The sequence below is a fragment of the Lichtheimia ornata genome, assembly GCF_029851405.1.
Source record: "Lichtheimia ornata isolate CBS 291.66 chromosome Unknown scaffold00025, whole genome shotgun sequence".
NCBI classification, from domain to species: domain Eukaryota; kingdom Fungi; phylum Mucoromycota; class Mucoromycetes; order Mucorales; family Lichtheimiaceae; genus Lichtheimia; species Lichtheimia ornata.
The window spans coordinates 187,483-209,309 of record NW_026695345.1 but is presented as its reverse complement, the minus strand read 5'-3'; the positions used below and the strand labels follow the sequence as shown (position 1 = coordinate 209,309).

The 21,827-nt window shown below is 44.3% G+C and overlaps 8 protein-coding genes across 8 annotated transcripts; 4 read left to right on the top strand and 4 right to left on the bottom strand.

Moving 5' to 3' along the window:
- Positions 1-1,261: 1,261 nt before the first annotated feature.
- Positions 1,262-2,428, top strand: O0I10_005979 (uncharacterized protein; the record flags this gene model as incomplete). The annotated part of the gene is made up of 1 exon (XM_058486014.1): positions 1,262-2,428. The coding sequence occupies one exon, from the start codon at positions 1,262-1,264 to the stop codon at positions 2,426-2,428; it is 1,167 nt and encodes a 388-aa protein (XP_058343209.1).
- Positions 2,429-2,867: 439 nt separating this feature from the next.
- O0I10_005978 (uncharacterized protein) lies at positions 2,868-6,188 on the bottom strand (the record flags this gene model as incomplete). Its single annotated transcript, XM_058486013.1, has 9 exons — positions 2,868-4,046; positions 4,102-4,215; positions 4,270-4,346; positions 4,404-4,568; positions 4,636-5,171; positions 5,256-5,460; positions 5,549-5,841; positions 5,918-6,058; positions 6,160-6,188. 9 exons carry the CDS (start codon positions 6,186-6,188, stop codon positions 2,868-2,870), a joined length of 2,739 nt encoding a protein of 912 aa, XP_058343208.1.
- Positions 6,189-6,855: 667 nt separating this feature from the next.
- On the bottom strand, positions 6,856-9,585 carry O0I10_005977 (uncharacterized protein; the record flags this gene model as incomplete). Its single annotated transcript, XM_058486012.1, has 3 exons — positions 6,856-7,685; positions 7,768-8,372; positions 8,435-9,585. 3 exons carry the CDS (start codon positions 9,583-9,585, stop codon positions 6,856-6,858), a joined length of 2,586 nt encoding a protein of 861 aa, XP_058343207.1.
- Positions 9,586-9,843: 258 nt separating this feature from the next.
- On the top strand, positions 9,844-10,879 carry O0I10_005976 (uncharacterized protein; the record flags this gene model as incomplete). Its single annotated transcript, XM_058486011.1, has 5 exons — positions 9,844-10,118; positions 10,182-10,235; positions 10,294-10,434; positions 10,511-10,632; positions 10,698-10,879. The coding sequence occupies 5 exons, from the start codon at positions 9,844-9,846 to the stop codon at positions 10,877-10,879; spliced, it is 774 nt and encodes a 257-aa protein (XP_058343206.1).
- Positions 10,880-11,087: 208 nt separating this feature from the next.
- O0I10_005975 (3-isopropylmalate dehydratase) lies at positions 11,088-13,361 on the bottom strand (the record flags this gene model as incomplete). The annotated part of the gene is made up of 1 exon (XM_058486010.1): positions 11,088-13,361. One exon carries the CDS (start codon positions 13,359-13,361, stop codon positions 11,088-11,090), a length of 2,274 nt encoding a protein of 757 aa, XP_058343205.1.
- Positions 13,362-18,930: 5,569 nt separating this feature from the next.
- Positions 18,931-20,200, top strand: O0I10_005974 (uncharacterized protein; the record flags this gene model as incomplete). Its single annotated transcript, XM_058486009.1, has 6 exons — positions 18,931-18,981; positions 19,050-19,088; positions 19,149-19,299; positions 19,364-19,629; positions 19,693-19,905; positions 19,964-20,200. 6 exons carry the CDS (start codon positions 18,931-18,933, stop codon positions 20,198-20,200), a joined length of 957 nt encoding a protein of 318 aa, XP_058343204.1.
- Positions 20,201-20,395: 195 nt separating this feature from the next.
- Positions 20,396-21,358, bottom strand: O0I10_005973 (uncharacterized protein; the record flags this gene model as incomplete). Its single annotated transcript, XM_058486008.1, has 4 exons — positions 20,396-20,764; positions 20,829-20,984; positions 21,044-21,163; positions 21,227-21,358. 4 exons carry the CDS (start codon positions 21,356-21,358, stop codon positions 20,396-20,398), a joined length of 777 nt encoding a protein of 258 aa, XP_058343203.1.
- A 150-nt stretch (positions 21,359-21,508) lies between these two features.
- O0I10_005972 (uncharacterized protein) lies at positions 21,509-21,826 on the top strand (the record flags this gene model as incomplete). The annotated part of the gene is made up of 1 exon (XM_058486007.1): positions 21,509-21,826. One exon carries the CDS (start codon positions 21,509-21,511, stop codon positions 21,824-21,826), a length of 318 nt encoding a protein of 105 aa, XP_058343202.1.
- Between the last annotated feature and the right edge of the window lies 1 nt (position 21,827).

Sequence of the window (21,827 nt, the reverse complement as noted above, 5' to 3'; positions counted from 1 at the left end):
ACAAGACCACATAGGCAAATGTGATATGCGGTGGCCTGTGATCCAAATGTCTTCCCATATGGCCATCTTTTGCTTGGTGCTTTTCATCCCTTTTCATTTTTTGATCTGTGCGCGTTTCTCATTTCAGCATACTATTGCCTCCTCATCCACTATCCTTGCTTTTTTTGTTTAAGGTGACCGAGCGCTATATCCACATCACCAATACACGTGTTATGTGTGTTCTTGTGATGTTCAAAACTCCATTCAATAGGTCAACAGGTAGCTCCTGCACAACCTCTCAATGTCCAAGACATGATCGCCAATGAGATTTTATGGAAATAAAGGGGCTTCGTAGGGGGAGTAAGAGGAATAGGCACTTGCTCTTCGCTGCTATTCAAGGCAGGAGCAGCATCAAAGTAAGGGTCCTCACAGATCAAACGCTCTCCTTTCTCCGATGCTGATCCCTTTTACTCTATCAGGAGTAACAAAGAGGGTCAAGGAGGTATCACAAGCTCACTCACTTTTTTGGCTTCTCCCTTCCTCAAACCTTATCTAGCTCCTAAAGCTATCATTCACTAGTACTTTATTGTGCGTGCGTGTATGTGTGTGTGTGCGTGTGTGCGTTATTTGTGTATGGATGGTCCGACCATATCATGTCAAAAATTTGCAGCTTGCAATAGGATGAAATGCAGCTCCTTATATCAAGAACAGGATTTCGAGGAGAAAATGGGTCATGAGATAGTGGTGATTGTATTTTTAAAACGATTACGCAAGGAGGTGCAACTACTTTCTTTTTCTTTTCTTGTATTTTCCTTGTTGGATGTCTTGGGAAATGGACCATTGTCATATTTGGTACCATATCGGTGATTGTGGATTGTCAAATTCAAGTATGAAAAAGCGCCGATCCTTCATCCATGCTGTCAAATCAGCTTCATTTATGTGTAACCTTGAGGATAATGCGTCATGAGAAAGATTGAGATATGCAAGGTGAAAAATCATCCTGCTTTGTCTGGAAGCTAATGCATAGTTGCTTTCAAGAGAAAGGAGTGCGGCGTACGCTTATTTCTCTAAGCGAAAAGTACGTTGCCGTATCAGGTAGTGGGAAGTCAGGAACCTTTCCTTCAATGAAAAATTAGGGAGACAAAGTTGCAAAACGTTGCTGTGTGCTTCACTTGCTCATGTGCCATTTCAAAGTATCTTTTTTTCGTATCTCTTTTCCCCACACCATCGTTTACATCATCTGCGTCAACACCCAAGTTATCTAAGCAACACTATTCCTTCCATGGACAGGTCATTGGTAGTGAAACAGCAGCATTCACTACAGCAACAAATATCCCCAACCATAATCACCACCACTAATTCAGAGCGGCCGTGGTATTCTTTATTTTCAGTCAACAGCTATTCATCCATCTTGCATCAGCCGCTTGTATCTTCTTTGGGATCCGTTTTTGCACCATCGTCTTCATCATCCTTGGAACGTACACAAAACCCATCATGGTGGTCAACCATTTATCGCCTTGGTACCAACCCATCAACGGTGGTTCAAATTAACGACAATCGAAATGACACTAGTAATAGCTCATTGCAGCAGCCATCTGTGCCAGTATACGTCGATGTCATGCAATCTGCCAGTAGCATCCTTGATAACGACTCATCGTTGAGCACTGATAGCAGTAGCGTAAACAATGGATCATGTGTATCATCTTTGGATTGCTCTTCACTTATCTCAACGACCTCAACAACTCCTCCAATCAGCCCAGTCAGCCCATGTGATGAGCTGATGAAGGATCAACAGCCCAAAAAACAACACTATCCACATCCTTGTCAACACCTGGTTATCAGCATGCTATGGATTTGGCTTTGCGGACATGTAGTGGTCCAAGTAGTGCTTGTCACCTCGCAGCCATTATCATCACCAACGACGACCAATAATGACGTTCAGCCATCGATAAATGAGCCCGTACCATTGACAACACCAAGACGGGATTCAAAATTTGAAGATGAGGTGGATGTCAAAAATAGCCTCATGCTTGTTGAAGAAAAGGCACATGTACCAAAAGTAGCTGAGCCATCATCAACATGGGCACCATTTACTGAAAGCGATACCATATCACGATACGCTGCCAAGCGACCCGCTGTTGCCGATTTGTGGCAACAACATGAACGCCATCTCGAAGCGTATCGCCGATCATTTCCCATTCGACCCACAGAAAGACGTAAATATTGGCGATCCCAGCAACAGCCATCCACATCATCATCCATGCAGAATGGAAACAATGACAAATTAATGGCACTTGCAAATGAGACGTTGGCCTATTTCGAAAACACGTACGCCAACAACAGCTCTGAAGACCATCATCTGGATGATATAATCCATACATTGCGTTATCGAGCATTTGCATCATCATCATCGACATCCACCTCCATCACCAACAACACCACTATTTAATGTGTGTATCAACCTAGCATTTTGTACAAAAGTAATATTCAACGTTGTTCCCTACTTCTCCTTGTCATCCCCTCATCATCAATGTCTTACCATTTTGTGAATAATTACCTTCATCCCATTCATCTTTTCCTATCACGTAATTTGTCTTTCAATATGATCTTGTACATACAGTATTCTTGCAATGCAAAGATTGGAACTTGCTTCTACCGTCATGGCTATCAGCCTCGTACATAATAGAGACCTGGTGATGTGAGTGTCCCATTGATTGAAGACATAGCACCTTTCATAGCTCCCATGTCTCATATAAGATTTACAGCTTAAAAGTAAAGAGCAAGCTCTTGTATTTATATAGTAGTAATTTAGGGAAGACAAAGTGCAATAAGTGAGATTATAGCTAAAGGATGATGCAAGCGGTATACAAGTGCAAGTGGTACATGGTTTACGATGTCATAGCAAAAGAATCAACAATGTTGGCACTGTGTACTGCGTTTTGGACGTTTTCATTGACACGGCTGAATTGGTTGGGTGTTGGTGCCTCTCCAGGGATTCCTTGACCACCATTTTCAAACAAGGCTTCATCAACGACAATCTTTGACTTTTGTCCATGTTTGCCTGCATGTTCAGCACGTGCACCTTCCGCACTCGTTGTGATGTTTGATTTTCTAAGCTCATCCATTTGTTGATGCGTGATACCAAGGTCGTCTTCAGGTAACCAGACTGTGGGCTGTGCTTGGTATAGGGCGGGGTTCATATAAGTCTCAATGCCGTAAACGAGACGTGCCGTTGACATGGCAAAATCAGGATCGCTACTACTGCCACTCCTTTCATGCTCTGATGACTTGACTCGCTTCCTCAATTGATCGCTGGCCATATACGCATCGACGGGGAGCCCATCTTGATCCACAATCACGCCATGATCATCCTGCTTTTGGCCTTCATCTTGGAGATGATTAATGTGCTGGACTTTTCCATCACCATTTTGATCGTGCTTCGACATGAGCTTCTTGTCCTCGAGAGCAGCAGGTAAAACGTTGCTATTGGTGCTGCCACCAGAAGAGCTAGTAACGGTTGCTTTGATTTCATGCTCGTTTTCTTGAATAGGAAGGAATTCAAACAGCGGGTTGAATGATAGGTCGTACAGCATGAGAGCAAACACGGATACAACAAGAACCACCACCATGATAACTAGCTGTGGGATCGCTTGCTTGATAGCAAAGAGACCAATCATTGTCAGCTGCCATGTGAAAAGACCAATGTACACGTGTCGAAGAGCACGAGGAAACGCGAGGCCACCGGTCTCGTACTCCAACTCATACACAAAGAGGAATTGGTACAAGTACACAAAGTAGGTCAACATAAAGAACAACGCGACAAATGGCAAGATGAGAGGTGCAATGGTCGAGTATTCGATGCCCAAAACGAAGATGATAGTGTGCGAGGGAACAAGCGTGCCAAGTGAAGTTGTTGGGCATTTGGTGCGTTGCGTGTAAATGTCTCGTGGTGTTTTGGAGAGGAATGGAAACACATAAGAGAGCACCAAGGGAACCGTTTGCAGCATAGCTTGTCCAGATGAATTAAGTGCTTGAAGCATCACATAGGTGATAAAGAATGTACTGGCCTGGAATATGAAATGGTGAATAATACAGCCTCAAATCAAGCGCTGTGGTACATACCTTTGGCAGGGATTCAGCAAGCGTGTTGATAATACTCAAGGGGTTCTTAGCAATGGCACCAATGGCTTGAACGACACCACCCACAATGGTTGAAATAAGCATGACATCGACATACTATTACAAGTTGATTAGTAATGAGCTGAAGTATATATGATAAACAACACTTACAAGGAAAAAGAAGTACTTGTCCAATAATGCGAGATCAACCATCGACTTTTGGGGAATACCTTCTTGCGTGGAAAAGACTAACCAATGTCATGTTAAGGATAAAGTTCAAGACGTTTGGTAGGTTGGTTACTTACTTTTGAAGATAATAGGCACCAATGCAACGAGGATAGCCAAGGCAACAGCAGGCAAGATACCTTGGATGATACCAACAGCTGTGGGCGGTAAGCTATTCAACACGGCAAGGAAAGGCAGCACTTCGGTCAATGATTGGATGTTGGCGACAGCTTGGACGAAACCCACTAAAGTCATGCATCATTAGTTAGTACGTGCGTATAGTAGTAGTAACATTATTAACAAGCAACTTACCAGGAATGATCCAAAAGATGACAATAGCAGATGTAAGGGTCAAGCTGATGAAGCGACGAATAAGACGTTCAAGCGACTTGATATTCATATTGTCCCAAATGATATCTGAAGGAGCGATCTGCAAGAAGCGAGGAGCCATTTGGAGTTCGTGCGAATGGATGACACATTGAGCCGCCATGTGAGCCGCGATCTGTTGGTTGAACTCGATGAATGCCGAGCTTAGTTGTGGATAAGCCTCTGGTGAGCGTTGAGCAGCGAGGATCTTGCCATTGAGGTCACTGATTTCCTTGTGGTAGTATTCGAGGGAGTCCACCTTGCGTCCCACGCAGGGCACACTGATCGGCAATGGTGACACACGATGTCGTGGACGTAACTTGTCGGGAATAACCCACGAACCACCACTCTCAATTTGGTCGCCACCTTTATTCTTGGCATGATGCTTGTACGAGGCTGCAATGGCATTCGTCACAGCACCTTCAAGCCCTTTGACATGCTTTTCACGTTCAGCAACGATATCAGGTAGATCCTTTGTATCTCTAGAACGAGGTATTGTGTAATGTAAGAATAAAGAAAACAAACTTGGCATGTGCATGCATCTATGTTGTTTGTATACTACGTACCTTGCAATCCAAATACGTCGAACACCTCCAGGGAAACGATTGAAGATCTTGGTGAGCTCATCAATGTTGTTGCTACCCTCGGGGATCGATGGCACATACAACGTCCGTGCAGTGACTGATTTCGCGTAATCAGGACTTAGAAGGAAACGGCGACGTAACACAAGAAACACCCGAGTTTCTCGGAAGGTGTAATAGATGATCCCGGCTGCAAAAGAGATATAAAAAGATCAGTTGTTTTGTCCTTTTAGCAAATCATGTCCCTCCATGCATATAAGCTTTCTCTCTTTACATACCACTGAGAATCACTGCAAGTATCAAGTGCGCCCAAAGTCGATTCAAATCCTTAACATTACCGATAGTGAGAAGATTGAGACCTTTGGTATCGAGTTGATTGATGACGTTTAATGGAATCAAAATAGGCACAGCAAGAAACGTGAAGAGCCCAAAGACGACAATGCCCATTCGAAGGAATCGTAGCACCATAAATCTGTCTAGACCAATCGATTGGAGCACTTCCGTATCCGTCATGCGTAACATTGTGTATATCCATGAAAGCGCTCCATTATCTGAAAGGGGTGGCTGTCGTCTTTAGATGAAAAAACCTTACAGTTAGTTATCCCGTTATGCACTTTAACGCGCGCGCTTCACTTTGGTTGTCTTACTTTTCGTCGACAAGGTACGTTCGAGGTCGATACACTTGTGGACGGTGACGACGTACGATGAGAAAGGTGCCAAAAAAGCCACCTGCCAATGCAGCGTTAAACCACAAAGCTGAAGTAAAGGTGCTCACAGATGAATCAGCACTACAAGAATAGAGAGAGCGCGTGGGTATGCGTGTGTGAGCTTTGAAAAGTATTGAAAAAGGAGTATGTGCTGTATGATGGATAGGTGAACGATGATTTACTCTAGCTGATCCGACGGTGAATCCGACATGGTTGTTGATAATAAGAATCAAAGTTGAAAAAGATCGTTTGGTGATGAAAAAGAAAAGTGAGAAAATGGGAAACTTGTCTCTGTTTTGCCTTCCATTCTTATGCAAGTATTAAAACGGCGCCTTGGTTGGCTCTATTGGGTGCATCATATGTTTCATTTGAGAATGTGTGTGCTAGTGCGTGTGTGCGCTCTGAGAAAGATAACCGATGGATGCCCACTCCTAGTATGATCTCCCTTATCCTCCTCCTCACTTGCTGTGATCTATTGCGGAGAAGAATGGTGAATATAGACTAGCAGCGATGAGCATGGTCATCCACACCACCTTGCACAGCAGCAACGTCAGGGGGTAGCTATTCACCCAAAGTTACACAGGCAGCTGCCAAGATCAGTAGTAGTCCTTTTGATTCAGCCAACAATCATATAACAATAATATCACGTTTTCACACAAGCTCTCTTCCCACCCACCATCGTTGAAACCAAAATGCTTGTGCATGATAAAACATTGCCATTGACATTCCCTCCAGTGCTAGTGATCGGTGTTTAAGCTTTTTTGATGATGCGAGTCAAATAACAATATGGATGATGTGAGGCTACTAGTAGCAAAATATGTATTATACTAAAAGGTAGGTTATACAGGAACGAAAAATGGATTAGGGGTGATTAAAAACTAAATGTTATCCTGCCACCTTGATGATGATGATGATATCTCTTCCATAATATCGGATGAAAATGTATGCGAAAAGCGATGGTGTGTAGGAAGAATTGATTGATCGTTGTTGTTGGTCTTGTGTTGGATATTGGTGATCCTCTGCAAATAATAAGTCATGGCTCGATCACGCACCAAGTTGCCATTAGTGATGGTATCATGCAGGCTGCACCCGGTTTCCGGATCAACAATAGATGGATCAGCGCCATTTTGAAAGAGGAATTCAGCCATTGCAAGTGACCCCGACGCAAGTGATAAATGAAGAGGATATTGTGCTAATGGAATTGCTTGTCGCTTCAAAGGAAGGGGAAGTGTAAGACTCTGGTCTGGTAAATGACATCCTTCTGCATCAAGCATCGGCAATGTGATGAATTGTGGCTCGTTGTCAGTGATGTTGTTGTGTCCACCAATCACCATTCCATCCTCAACGGTAGCCTTTTGTTGTCGTCGTGCATTGACATCAGCACCAAGTGCAATTGCTTCAAGTGCTTTGGGTATGTTGTTGATTTGGATAGCATCGAATAATTGCTGTTGAGGTGTTGTTGTATCATTTGCTGCCTTTGTATAGATCCGATCCTGGTATTTGCCCACAATGTAATCAACCTTTGCATCTCGTGACTCCATGGGTATCGTTGACCAAGCATTACATGCATCCCACACTGCATTAGCACGTGTATTGCCGATGGATAAGAGCATTTCAATCACTTCGGGTGTAAACGTATTGCTGTCAAGCGTCAATGACCGTATTTTGGAAATGTGTGAACCCAATCCACGATGTATTCCCGAGCACTCTGTTATTGTTGCCAAGAAAGTGTAAGCCTACTGCACATGATATATACTCCTATATTCTCCTCCCCCTTTGGTAATACTTACCGATGCATAAAAATACACCAAGGTTGATTGAACACCATTCAGGCCGCTCCTCTCCACAATCCGCACAGCGAATATTTGCTTCATCGGCTTGATAGACTTTTTGAATAAGCTCATAGGAAGAAAACCCAATCGATGCACGACGCTTGTTGGCGGGATTTTGTGTGTGCCCGATAGAATGACGATGCAATTTCCTCTTCTTCTCCTTGCTGGCATCGGTCGTCAGATTAACAAGTGCACCTTCCAAGGAGAGTTTGTGGCTGCCTGATGCTGCTGCTACTGCAACCCATGACTTTGGCCGCCTTTTGTGTTCAAGATTTTGTTCTTGCTGTGGGTGTACAAGATCCAATACGCTTCCTTGACCATTCAACACGCTCTCGATCGCATTGTTGATAGTTGTAATCCATGCCTGCATATCGTCTTGTGATGTTGCTTGATACAGTCGTCGGAATTTGGGTGTGATAACTTCAAAGCAAAATCGTCGATCCGCCTTACGAGCCACGCGTACGGTTGCAAATCGTAAATTCACAGGTTCCATGTGTGACTCCAAACTTCGCTTCCAATTGCTATATTCATACAATTGACCGGCACTCAAGACGCACCAATACCTATAAAATGATGATGATGATGTCAGATGATTTCGATTCTTTCATATAAAGCAAAAACTTACTTGTGCCAAGGAACACCAGTGGGAGGTTTATCCGAATCATTGACTTTGAGTGGTCGAGATGTAGCAAAAAGCACCCCTTCTTTACGTCGTCCAACAGCACCTTTGAGGTCACGATCGTAGCACTGCAGATCCCGGATGCCGTGAAATAAACTTTCAGCCTTTCGATCATCAACAACGCCACTAGTAACGCCAAGGGAGGCCCGTGATTCATCATTGGATAAAACAGTCGAGGGATTTGTCGGTTGTTGAGCAAGACAAGTTGTCATTGTTGTTGCTGCCGCTGCCTCCTTGTATCCAGCTTCGAGAGCTTTGCGTGTTTCTGAACGCTCTTTGTACATGGCGGTATGTTCACGAGATGCATCGGCAATAAGAGAAGCAAATGCTTGTAATCCTGAAGAACTGCTATCGAGAATATCGGACATGGCCGCATGATAGCTGTGTTGCTTTTGTTGCAAGTTGAGTAGATGATACAGGAGCTCCGTATCCTTTTTGCCACAATGCAAGTCCATCAAGAAGGTATAGTAATCGAAACGTATCATGTCGAAACGCCGCGTATTGGCCAAGTGCTTATTCTCGCTCTTGTTGGTGGATTTCTTGCCGAGGTATCTCGATAAACAAGCATAGTATCTCTTGCTCTCCTCTTCAAATTGACGCCGTTTCACCTCCGCTTGCTTTACATCCATGTCGTACAGTTTCTGCAATGGGTCAATGAGAAGCGTTTGCATTGAATGTTGAAGCTGTTCACGCTGTTGTCGCATATTGTGCCAAGCATCATCGAGATAATGTCGAAAGAGAGGTTCAGTGCTGGATGTCTCCCGTAGTGCAGCAATAAATTCAGCGTCGGCTTGTAACAAGGCTTGATTTGCTCGTAATGATGCTGTAGCCGTCTTGAGAATGTGTTTGATGGCTGCTTTCAAGCTACGTGTCCTCGCTTCAAGTTGAGTGATCGTTGCACGAAACACGGGTCCATCTTCCCAATCGCGTGGATCGGGTACTTGTTGCTGTTGTTGCTGCTGTTGCTTGGAGATGGTACTCTCCTCCAAATGGATACTCTTATGTATCACCGTTGTCGGGTCAGGGCATGACATGCGCTTTTTCGCCTTATTCATCACTGGTGCCAAGAGTGGAAAAGAAGAGGAGGTGATCACCATGTTGGGAAGGTGATGATGATGATGATGATGAGGATGATCAAGTAATAAAGAAATAGTAAAAGACCCAGAACGATGGGTGTATTGTTGTTGTTGCAAGTACAAGAAAAGGAAAAGAGAAGGAAATGCAGTCGTTTGGTTGCACCAGCACCTGTGAAAGAAAGGGGGAATGCGTCACCTTGAGAACCATTCCAGTCTAGCCATTCCTCTTTTGTCCGAGCATATACACACTCTCACGGATACATACATCCACTCCCACTCATGCCACAACGCGTCTTGATAGTCACTGGGGCCTCAAAGGGTATCGGCAAAGCAGCTGCTTTATATGCAATCAAACAAGCCAACGCCAACGTCGTGGCCATTGCAAGAAACCCCGAGCTTCTCAAGCAATTGCAAACCGAGGTCGCTCAACATGGCAAAGAGAATTCGCTCCTTGTTGTCTCTGGCGATGTAACCGATCCAATGGTCATACAACAAGCTGTCGATGGTGCAATTTCTCGATGGGGAAGGATCGATGGTGTTGTTGCCAACGCGGGGTGAGTGGTGGAAGGGATAAAGACAAGGACAGCAGCTCATTCATTGTTTCAATTTCATGCCAGCGTATTGGAGCCTATTGCCAATGTGCGTGACGTGGATCTCAACCAGTGGAAACGGTAAATGCTGATGGATGTTGTCAAGATGGTCTTGAGGTGCTTACTTTGTTCAAGGTAGACTCTTTGATATCAACTTTTTCTCCATCATCCAACTTGTCCAAAAAGCTTTACCGCATCTTCGTGAAACCAAAGGCGCCATTGTGATGGTATCATCAGGGGCTGCTAAGATCTATGTCAAAGGATGGGATGCATATGGATCGTGAGTATAGGATAACAAGGCTTATGGATGCTTCTTGCATATCTTTTACATGGCTCATCATGCATTCAACACTTAGTTCCAAGGCTGCTTTGAATCACCTTGCAACAACCTTGGCAGTAGAGGAGCCTGATATCACAACGATAGCATTTCGACCTGGAGTAGTGGCAACGGATATGCAAAAGAGTGCTCGAGATGCAGGTAACTGGATTTTCTTTAGGTATCACATGACTTGTCAGCTCAATTGATAACTTGGCGTGCTTTAGGCAAGGGGGTTATGGATGATTCAATGCACAAAGAAATGACTAAGGCTTACAAGGAAGGCAAACTCCTTCAACCTGAGACACCAGGTTCTATTATCGCAAGACTTGCTCTTGATCCTCCTCGTTCTTTGACGGGATCCTTTGTCGCTTGGGATGATGCCATCTTAGAGAATTATCGATCATAGTTGATTTGATAGAAATAGAATAGTCAAAGACAATGCTACGTATACAATAGAGTTTCTTAATTATCATTCCATGTTCCACCATTTATCAAGTTTGATATCATCACATAACAAAAAATTTGATTTGATATATTTACTACATTGAAGAGAGGGAAAAAGGGAGATATACATGTGTGTGCGTGTAGTACTAAGATGTGTACATAGGATATGTCTACCAGTCAAGCTTTTGCTTCTTGGAATCGCCAACAGGGACTGCAGTGACCTTGGTAGCCTTGCCAGAATAACCCTTACCATTGAGCCATGGCCAATCACGAGTACGCTTTGCCTCAAAAGCTTCAATTTGGGCATCCTTTTGCATAGTAAGACCGATATCATCCAAACCATTGACGAGACAGTGCTTGCGGAATGGCTCAACATCAAAAGGCACCTCACCACCAGGGTAGCGAATGACTTGGTTGACAAGATCCACTTCAAGCTCTTCATGCTTCTTGGCGTGTTCGGCAAGCAAATCACACTTTTCTTGAGAAAGGGAAATGGGCAACATACCGTTCTTGAAGCAATTGTTGTAAAAGATATCGGCAAAGCTGGGTGCGATGATGGAACGAATACCAAAGTCGTTGAATGCCCAAGGAGCATGTTCACGTGAGCTACCACAACCAAAGTTGGCACCAGTGGATACGAGAATGCGAGCATGACGATAAGGTTCTTGGTTCAAGACAAATTCGGGACGCTCTTCATTGGTAGCAGGATCATAACGCAAAGCGTAAAAGAGAGCAGTGCCAAGACCCGTGCGCTTGATAGTCTTGAGGAATTGCTTGGGGATGATCATATCGGTATCCACATTGGCAATATCCATGGGTGCGGCGATACCCTTGAGAGTAGTGAACTTTGGCATACCAGCAGCATCGGTAGGTGCGCCACTTGCAGGTGATTCCGATCCAGCAGGTGCATCAGTGACAGGATCAGCTTGATCGGCAGCCTTAGCATGATCTTCAACAGGCTCATTTTCAGGTTCGATAGGATGAGCAGGTGCAGAGGTAGCAGTAGACTTTGTTTGTTCCTCAGCAGGGAGCATCTTGCGGATGTCAGCAAAGTAACCCTTGATACCAGCAGCAGCAGCCATAGCAGGGCTCATCAAATGAGTACGACCACCAGCACCTTGACGACCCTCAAAGTTACGGTTGCTAGTGCTTGCACAACGCTCACCAGGCTTGAGTTGATCAGGGTTCATACCAAGACACATTGAACAACCAGCCTCACGCCAATCAAATCCAGCTTCCTTGAAAATGACATCCAATCCTTCACGTTCAGCTTGCTTCTTGACGAGACCCGATCCAGGCACAACCATAGCATAAACCCAATCGGCTACACGTCGACCCTTGGCAATTTGAGCAGCAGCACGCAAATCCTCAATACGCGAGTTGGTACAACTGCCAATGAAAACCTTGTCGACCTTGACTTCTTCCATGGGGGTATTAGGTTCGAGACCAATGTAGGTGAGAGCACGTTCCATAGCCAAACGACGAGCAGGATCATCCACCTTGGAGGGATCAGGGACACTGCCAGTGATAGGAACCACATCTTGAGGACTAGTACCCCAAGTCAAAGTAGGTGCAATATCGGCTGCGTCAATAAAGATATCCACGTCGTATACAGCATCCTCATCAGATCGCAAAGTCTTCCAATATTCCACAGCACGATTCCATTCCTCGCCTTGTGGTGCAAGAGGACGTCCCTTTACATACTCGAATGTCGTCTCATCGGGTGCGATCATGCCTGCACGTGCACCAGCTTCGATTGACATGTTGCACACAGACATACGTGCCTCCATAGACATCTCTTCAAAAGCCGATCCACAGAATTCAATGACACAACCAGTGCCACCAGCAGTGCCAATAACACCAATAACATGCAACACGATATCCTTGCTAGTGACACCAGGGGTCACCTTGCCATCAACCTTGACACGCATGTTTTTGGACTTTTTTTGAAGCAAGGTTTGGGTAGCCAAGACGTGCTCCACTTCAGATGTACCAATACCAAAAGCAAGAGAACCAAAAGCACCATGCGTCGATGTGTGAGAATCACCACAGTTGACAGTACAACCAGGAAGCGTAAAACCTTGCTCAGGACCAATCACGTGCACGATACCCTGACGATTGTCATCCAAGCCAAAGTACGTCAAACCAAATTCCTTGACATTTTGCTCAAGCGTTTCACACTGAGTGCGAGAATCAGCTTCTTCGATAAAGGAGGTCACATTCTTGAATGTCTTGCGAGATGTTGTTGGGATATTGTGATCCACCGTGGCGAGTGTACAATCCGGACGGCGAACCTTACGACCAGCGTTGCGAAGACCTTCGAATGCTTGTGGACTGGTTACTTCGTGGACAAGATGTCGGTCGATATAAATCAAACAAGTGCCATCTTCTTGACGATCGACGACGTGATCATCCCAAACTTTGTCATAGAGAGTACGTCCCATGTTAATGATATTGCAAGTAAGAGTAGGGGGTGGGGGGTTGTGAGAAAAAGGGGGAAAGAGAGATGAATGTGGAAAGAGCAATGACACGAATCAAGTAGTGGCGGAGAGACGATCGCTTTAATGCTCACCTTGTGACTCAGGTTGAGTTTTCAAATCCTATTGGGTAAGCGCCTTCTCCATCTCCTTGACAGGTTCGATGAATGACCTCAAACTTTCTACCGAACAACTGGTGATTAATTTCATTCGCTCCCTTGTGGCACTGTCATCTTGGCTCAGACATTGCATACTTACTGACACAGACCACCTCTCATCCATTCATTCATTCTTGGCCAAATCTCCTCTTTGTTCCACAATACATTGACGTTGACTCATTCAAAAGGCGATATCTTTGCTGCTAACGGGATCATTGCTATTCTCCAATGCTGATGGTATTCGAATGTTGTCATGCATATATCCGTGGGTTGACACTTTAGCTATGCCACGGGCTGAAAGATGATGTGGGTATTGATAATCGAAACGTTGTTGCATGTCGACAAGTGATATCAGGCACCAGGCTGCATGAACATGGTTGATGCTAACAATAGGCGAACTCGTAGCTGTGTCTCAGTTCCAATCGTACGCATCAAGGAGATGCATTCATAGAGTCTCATTGCATTTGTCAATCGCTGACGACGGCAGTTCGCAATCGGTCGAGTATCCAGAGTAGCATTGTCGAATACCACTTCCCCAAATGAGCTGTTGTCAGCACTCAACGTTGCATGTTGGTGAATCGCGGTCAAGAGCAACGTCCCAATCGGATACAGTAGATGGAGTCATTGTAGTATTAAACACATGAGGATTTGAAAGGAAAGCAATAAAGAGTTTGTAAACGAGAGCAACCCAGATGTCGCATATAATCAATGCGCCCTTACAATGGAGGATGAGCGCATGCACACACTCTAATACCATCGACAATAGCAATGTGTAAGAGTACAACACATCAAGATTGATGTCATTGTTGACCATCCACTTGCTCATTTTGGCAAAGCAGTTGACGATTCCTGGGGTTCTTTGTTGATGCATTCTTGGTAGTAGAAGATGTGTGATGATCGTTACATGGCGGAAATTGGGATTGGGTGGTACACAACAATATGCATACATCGCACCAGCCGCAGCCGGATTACTCTTTTGTTAGCATGATCAAAGCAGCATCAGCAGTACATAGCTTGCTTTATTTGGCTGTGTATCATGACATGAAGGGTATAGATTTGGCCAATCACTGATGGTTCTCACCTTGCACACAAGAATCGGTAAAAAGTGATTCATGCATGATGGAGGAAGGTCGGGCACAGCAATCGTTGGCGATCATTTAAGAATGACGGCATGGGTAGCTTGAAAAGGTAGAATATGGAAAAAGCTTATTGGGTGGGACAAAATGTACCCTTCCTTTTCATTCACATGGAAGATGCTCCAACAAATGAATGTGGACATGTTGAAAGCGAATGTATGCCACTACCTCCTCCTTCACACTTTTTCATTTTTGTTACTGGCCATGTGAGCGTACACATAATGACATAACAAAATGATAATCGATAACAAAAGTGGTACCGAGATATGCCTTTTTGTGTACATGCGTTTCTATCACAGGGTCATATACACAAAAGCCTAGAACGAAAAGACAAACTGTGCTACTTTTACTGCATACATACACGAGAATAACCAGCAATGCACTTGTTCATGCGTCGCAAATCCATGCAAGATAGCGTCATATATAGTAAAGAGTCATGATCGGTGTAACGACTTCTTTTATCTTCGTATGCAGCATACGATGCATGATGAGGTTTTTACTCTTTTTCAGGATGGTGTTTTGAGACTAATCTTTTTAGGTAGAAGATACAGCAGGTTAATTGAAAGTGAGTGAGTAGGTAGCAGATAGATGTCATGTGCTTTTTGGCTTTTTTTTTTGTGGATGTGGTGTTTTGCGATATGAGGAGGATTTTTGTGCTTGTGTAGTATATGTGATGGTAGGTGATGATCAAAATGTGAATCGAGGTAGAATGATTGGATGCTTCTCAGCGACGAACTACCGATACAATCCATCAGCACAATGTCCAACAGCAATTATCACGACCATTCCAGAACTTACTAATTGCTGCACGGCCACAATCAGGGCACCAGCTTGTTTCAAAATAACGGCGATGGATCAAGCAATAGCTTCTGCCTCGGACACTGCATACTTTGCTCGTATCAGAGATCCTTGTAGCTGCATTGTTCGTATGCTTATGATCGATTGGGGTCATAATAACCATGGTCTTGCAAATGTGTTGTGTGTAGTAAAGGTTGTGTTTGTGTATGTAGAATTGAAAGAGAGAGGGCGAGGATGAAATCAATGTTGAAGGGATTTTATATATATACACACACCAAGATCCGGACCAGCGGATACGAATTTTGTGTGTATGTGGCACCGTGTATGTGGATTTTGAGCTTGATGAGAATCACATATTCTTCACCACCATGCTATCAGCTGTATAACTCTATATGCGTTACCGGTGATGGTGGTGGTGGTGAATGTGCTCCCATTACGGCCCAACGATCCCGAGCTCAAGTATCACGAGCACTTTTACATTAAGGTTCCCTAGGTCATGGGAGCAACAGGGATACACAATGTACTGTTGGGTGCGCTCATAAATCAAAGGTGTGCTTCCGCACCCACAGCTTCATCAATGGGCCTTTCCCATATGTCTACAATGGTTGTTTGTTACCATGAAAAGACGGCCCCCATGATCACGTTACGTTTTCCCCTTTCCACAATGGAGCAATAAAACATGAAATGATGATGTTGGCGACTACGTATCCAGTGTATTGGGATTTAACAAGTGTTGAAAACGACAAGGGAATAAAAAGGAAAACCTGCCTCATCCCATGTGAGCATGAGCAGATGTCATGGATATTATACACAAAGCTGTGCGTGTGGTCTGAGCGTTCATGTGTTTATTTGCAATCAACCAAGGCGTCGTGCACGGCCCAAACGATCGATTTTTAGTGACGATAGCTTCATACATACATACATCTTTATGGCTTTCTTAGCGATAAAGAGAAAGATTACTTGTACCGGGGTCGCTGTTGATGGAAAGGATACCGATGTCTGTGCTCATCACCAAATTTATTGTGTGCACTACTCTCGGCAGCGACTCCGTGTTGTTGGTGTTGTTTCTTTTTTGAACAATGCATTGTGATATCGCACAAATGGTACACACGGACTCTTCTGGTATAATGCACAACATACTAGCCAGCGGTACACATACACACACACACAACAACCAGATCTCTTCTCGTGTTAATTGGTCCCATGACTTTTACCCTTCCAGTGCACAAGATAGCATTACACATCTCTCTCTTCTATGTATGTCTATCGATCGCCCAATTCGAAGTCGGGGCTAATGGGCGATCTCCTTTCGCTCACACACACACACACACACACACACACACACACACACACACACTCGCTATCGTTGAGTACGCTTGCATTCACTGCCACTTTTGGCACAACAAGAAGAGGACACGCATCTTTGTTTATATTTCTTTCCCCGTGATCCATTTATCATCACATGAAAAGGCTTTTGTGCATAGCTGCGTGATGATTGAATACATCGTTGAGCATCTCCCTTCTTTTATGACGATGGTGATCGCCTACATGAATCTAAATATCCACGGTACACAAACCTTCTTTTTTGCTGTTGTGAATTCGTTTGTCATGTCAGCCACGTGCCAATGGCAAAAAGTGATGAGTACAACCATCACAGGATAAAAGAGAATAGTGTACCGGTGCACAAGGAACCACTACCAAGGCAACTATAAGCTGGGTACTGTACATCTGGTGCTAGTCTCATGCCATGCTCTTTTCTCATCCACAACATAAACCCCGTGAACCTGTCTTGCTTTACAACACATGTGTGATTTTTGGACAGAATTCTTCTCAATGGGGTAAGAGTGCGTGGAGGTGGGGGGGGTGAATGGCGGATCTTTACGGATCCTTTCCACTTGTCGAATACGCATATAGATATGGGGATGCCTTTTCTTTCATGCATACGTTGAATGGCCAACTTTTATCAAAAAGGATACTAGTTACGGGGCCTATGGTTACCGTTGCTATGATACCCGTTAAAGTGGGTCGCATCATGGTGCACATGTAGCCATTTGTTTTCTTTGTGTATAGGTGTAATGTGGGCACGAGAATGACGAAATCCATTCAAGGTGTGCCATGCATTTATGTTTACATGTTGAGGCATCAGCATTACCATCTCGAGAAATTGTATGCGTATGCGCTTGAGTAAAGCTGACGATAATGTACACCACCATCACCAGCATATGCATCAGTCATCACTATCATTGATGGGGGTTGCAGCCATCATAACTGCTGCTGCACACAGCATGTGACGGTGGATGTTCACACATACGCTAACTGATTGCCTTTTCTGATCGCTATGCTATCAATAGCAACGATCCCTGTTGGTACCCATTGCAATTACTATCCTTTCCCCTTCATGTAGGATGAGTGGTTGAAAAAGAGACACAATACATGTAATACTAACTAAACGGATGTGCATCACAAAGCAAGTATGTATGTATGTATGCATACAAGTTGCCCAACAACAACATCCCCCATCATGGTAACCAAGCCAGTGGTTGCTATAACAACTATCTACGTTGATTCTGAAGAAGGGATTTTGCATGCCGTTTTATTTGCATCTTGCACTAGATAGAACATTTTAAATTGTAGCAAAAGAAGGTTAAAGCATCTTGTAGGGATGAAGAACCAAGATGGCAGCAACACTCTCTTTAATCTTGAACCATTGTGATATCGCTTGTGTCACACGAGCTTGATCCACCGTTACGAGCGCAGCAGATCTGGAAAGTAGACATGGTGTTGTCGTTATCAAAGTTACATTGTTCGCCGTCTACGCTGCCTGATGCTGAGGAGCAACATTTTCCAAAGTCGGCAGCCGGAATTGGGCAAGAGCATACGTTGGTATGTTTTTCATAGCGCTTGGGGGCAGAGTCAGCAGGTAATGCCGTGACAGCATTTGACAACGAGTAGACTAAAAGTAGTAATGTTGCAAGGAAAATGATGGATGTATGACGTGCCATTTGGGATTGATGTATGCGTGTATAAAGTTGTAAAGGTAGAAATGTAGAGAAACACGCTTGAAACTTACGAGGTTTATATAAGATGATGAAGCGAGGGACAATGAATATGGATGCTTAGGAATGCATGTATGATCAAACATATTTGTATTGAATTGACTTTCCAGCTTTGTTCATACTACTTTGTTTAATTAATTGGTTTCTTTGTCCCTGACAAGGAGGAGGGGGGGTTTAATGGCAAAGGGCACGAAATGTCACGGGACAGAAAGAGAGAGAGAGAGATCAAGTATGATCCCGACGAAAAGAATACCATCGTGGGAAAATGCAATGCCGAGCAAGAGCTTACAAATTGAATTCCGTTATCTCTTCACCCCCCGCACCCATATAGTTTCTACTCCACCTCCCCCGCAATACTGTTCCTGTATCCTCTTCTCATTACTGCACAATGATTGGCATCACCCTCAACAGCTGCAAGCGTCTTCCTGCCACTGTTCAGGTGAGTGTTACATGCTACTATTGGACTTGCAGCATCACGCTTACACATGTCAAATACTCGAATGACAGACCACTCGTCGCTTCCTTTCAAGCACCCCTGCCAACCTTGTAAGTATGCAACGCGACTAACTGATGTGTACATGTTTATTGATATTGTTTTCTATTTAGCGCAACATTGACCATATCAAGCGTGTTGGTGTGGTGGGCTCTGGCCAAATGGGTTTGGGTATTGCCTATGTTGCTGCCAATGTCGCACGTCTTCCAGTGGTGTTGATGGATATCAACAAGGAGCAAACTGATCGTGGTATCCAGTTTATGAGTAAGCATCTTGATCCAAGGTGATTTTCCATGTTCCCATATGAGAACCAACACGTTGTTATTAGACAAGTTGCTCGACAAGGATGTTTCCAAATCCAAAATCACCGCTGAACATGCCAAGGGCACACGTGAATTAGTCTCCACCACCAACTCCATGCAATCCTTGTCGGATGTTGATATCGTCATTGAGGCTGCTTCCGAAAACTTGAACATCAAGAATGCCATCTTCCGTGACTTGGACGCCATTTGCAAATCGGATGCTATCCTTGCCACCAATACCAGCAGTATCAGTATCACCAAGATTGCCGCTGCTACCAAAAAGGCCGAGCAGGTAAAGTCATATCAATCACCATCATCCACGAACAAGGTTTTAATATGTAACTTGGGGTAATAGGTTATTGGTATGCACTTTATGAATCCCGTGCCTGTGATGAAGCTCGTTGAAGTCATCCCCGGTCTTGCCACCAAAGACGATGTGCTTCAGGACACCCTTGCATTGGCCAAGAACATGGGCAAGACTACAACCGTTGCCGAGGATATCCCTGGTTTCGTTGCCAACCGCTTGTTGATGCCCTACATCAACGAGGCCGTCATGCTCTTGGAGAGTGTAAGTATAGGAGGATGAGAGATGGGTAGAGAGGATACTAACAAGGGTCGTTGAATAGGGTGCTGCAAGCGCTGAAGATATCGACACTACCATGAAATTGGGCACCAACATGCCTATGGGTCCCTTGACTTTGGCCGACTTTATCGGCTTGGATACCTGCTTGGCCATCCAAAAGGTTCTCTATGACAACACTGGCGACTCCAAATACCGCCCTTGCTGGTTGTTGCAAAAGTATGTTGATGCTGGCTGGTACGGCAAAAAGAGCGGTCGTGGTTTCTACAACTATGCCAAATAAACGAGCGGTGATGGGTATCCGCACATTGTAATACTACTAGACAAAGAGCACTTGTACAATTTGAATGCTATCCTTTTTCCCAAAATTAAAAACCTCAATAATCCCATTGGAAGTGTCATGTTGCATAGTGTCTCTCAACATCTCTTTAAGCGATCGTATCATTGATTATGGGAATTTCAATCCAAGATCGTTTTATTATTCATCACGATCAGCTACAGCGTCTTCAGGTGCAGGTGATTCTAAACGAGGGCTACCCACCATGGATCCATTGTCACGTTCATCACCACCTCGCTCATTATCATCATCGTCTCGTTGTTCACGCTGGTGATAATGTCGTTTTTCCGCTGCTTCTAATGCCGACTTGTCCTCAGCTTCATCCTCCTTCATTCGTTGTTCTCGGCGTTCTTCATATGCTTTACGAGCCTCTTGCGCATCCTCTTTTTGCTGCGAAAGTTTCTTTTCCATATCATCGGTGAGTTTGGCCGGTCGATAGAGTAAAACGGGCGTGGTCGTAGTCTTTAAATAGTTGGCAGTGTATTCTTTGTGTCGTACATTGGTTGCATCCTGCATAACGCATTGTGTGTGAGTGACTGAAAAAGATCCACGTAAGAGAACTACAATACAATACCCTTTTCTCATCCAAAATTCGTTGGTCTCGCACTCTTAGCATGTTGAGCTCTTGTTCTCGACGTTCCTTGTCAGCCTGCATCTTCTCTGCTAGTTCCTTCTTCTCATTCGCTAACTTCTCATGCAATTTGATATCAATCTCTTGTCGCTTTTTCTCCTGCAAGTATGAATCATATTAGTAAATAAATGGTTTACGCGTGCGAGAATGATACTTACCCCTTCGGATCGCTTCTCGCTATCATCCTTAAACTTGTTAAGGGTGCCCAACAGTACACCGAATAAACGTTGACCTCGTCGTCTGCTGGCTGTTGACATTTCAAGCCTAGGTTTCTTTGTCTAATAGTAGTCAAGGTCGTCAGCTCAATGCACAGCTATTGCCAAAGTGGTCGATCTATTTACTTCGGTCTCATTATCGTCGGTTGCTTTTTCGGCGTTGTTGTTGTCGCTATGCTCATCGTCCTGATCCATAGATCGTTTACGTGATGCTGAGCCTGTTGATTGAGCGGGTACAATAATGCTAGACTTCACCATGGCGTATGTATGTGTATATAAATATGTGCAAGTGGAAAGAGAAAGAGAGAGAGAGAGAAACAAAGCGAAAATCAGTGCTCACGGCTGACATTTTTCTCCCAAGGCGATAGCAGCTGACCTTCCACGTTGCTTTCCCTTTTCCCTTCAACCATGACCACCGATCATCCGGATTTACGCCATCGCGCATCGTCATCAACATTGCAGCCCAAGGAGGAGGCGATAGACGACAAGAAAGATCCCCACGTGATATTGGGCAGACAGCAGTCGACACACACTTCCAAGCTCTTTGTATTAGGCCTGTGCCTGATACATCGACTGGTCAATGCTTTCTTTACCCGCACCTACGATAATCCAGATGAATACTGGCAAGCACAAGAAGTGGCACATCATATGGTCTTTGGATATCCTTTTTTTCTTCTTCACTATTTATATCAAAGACATCATCAATCGAGATTATACAATCCTTAAC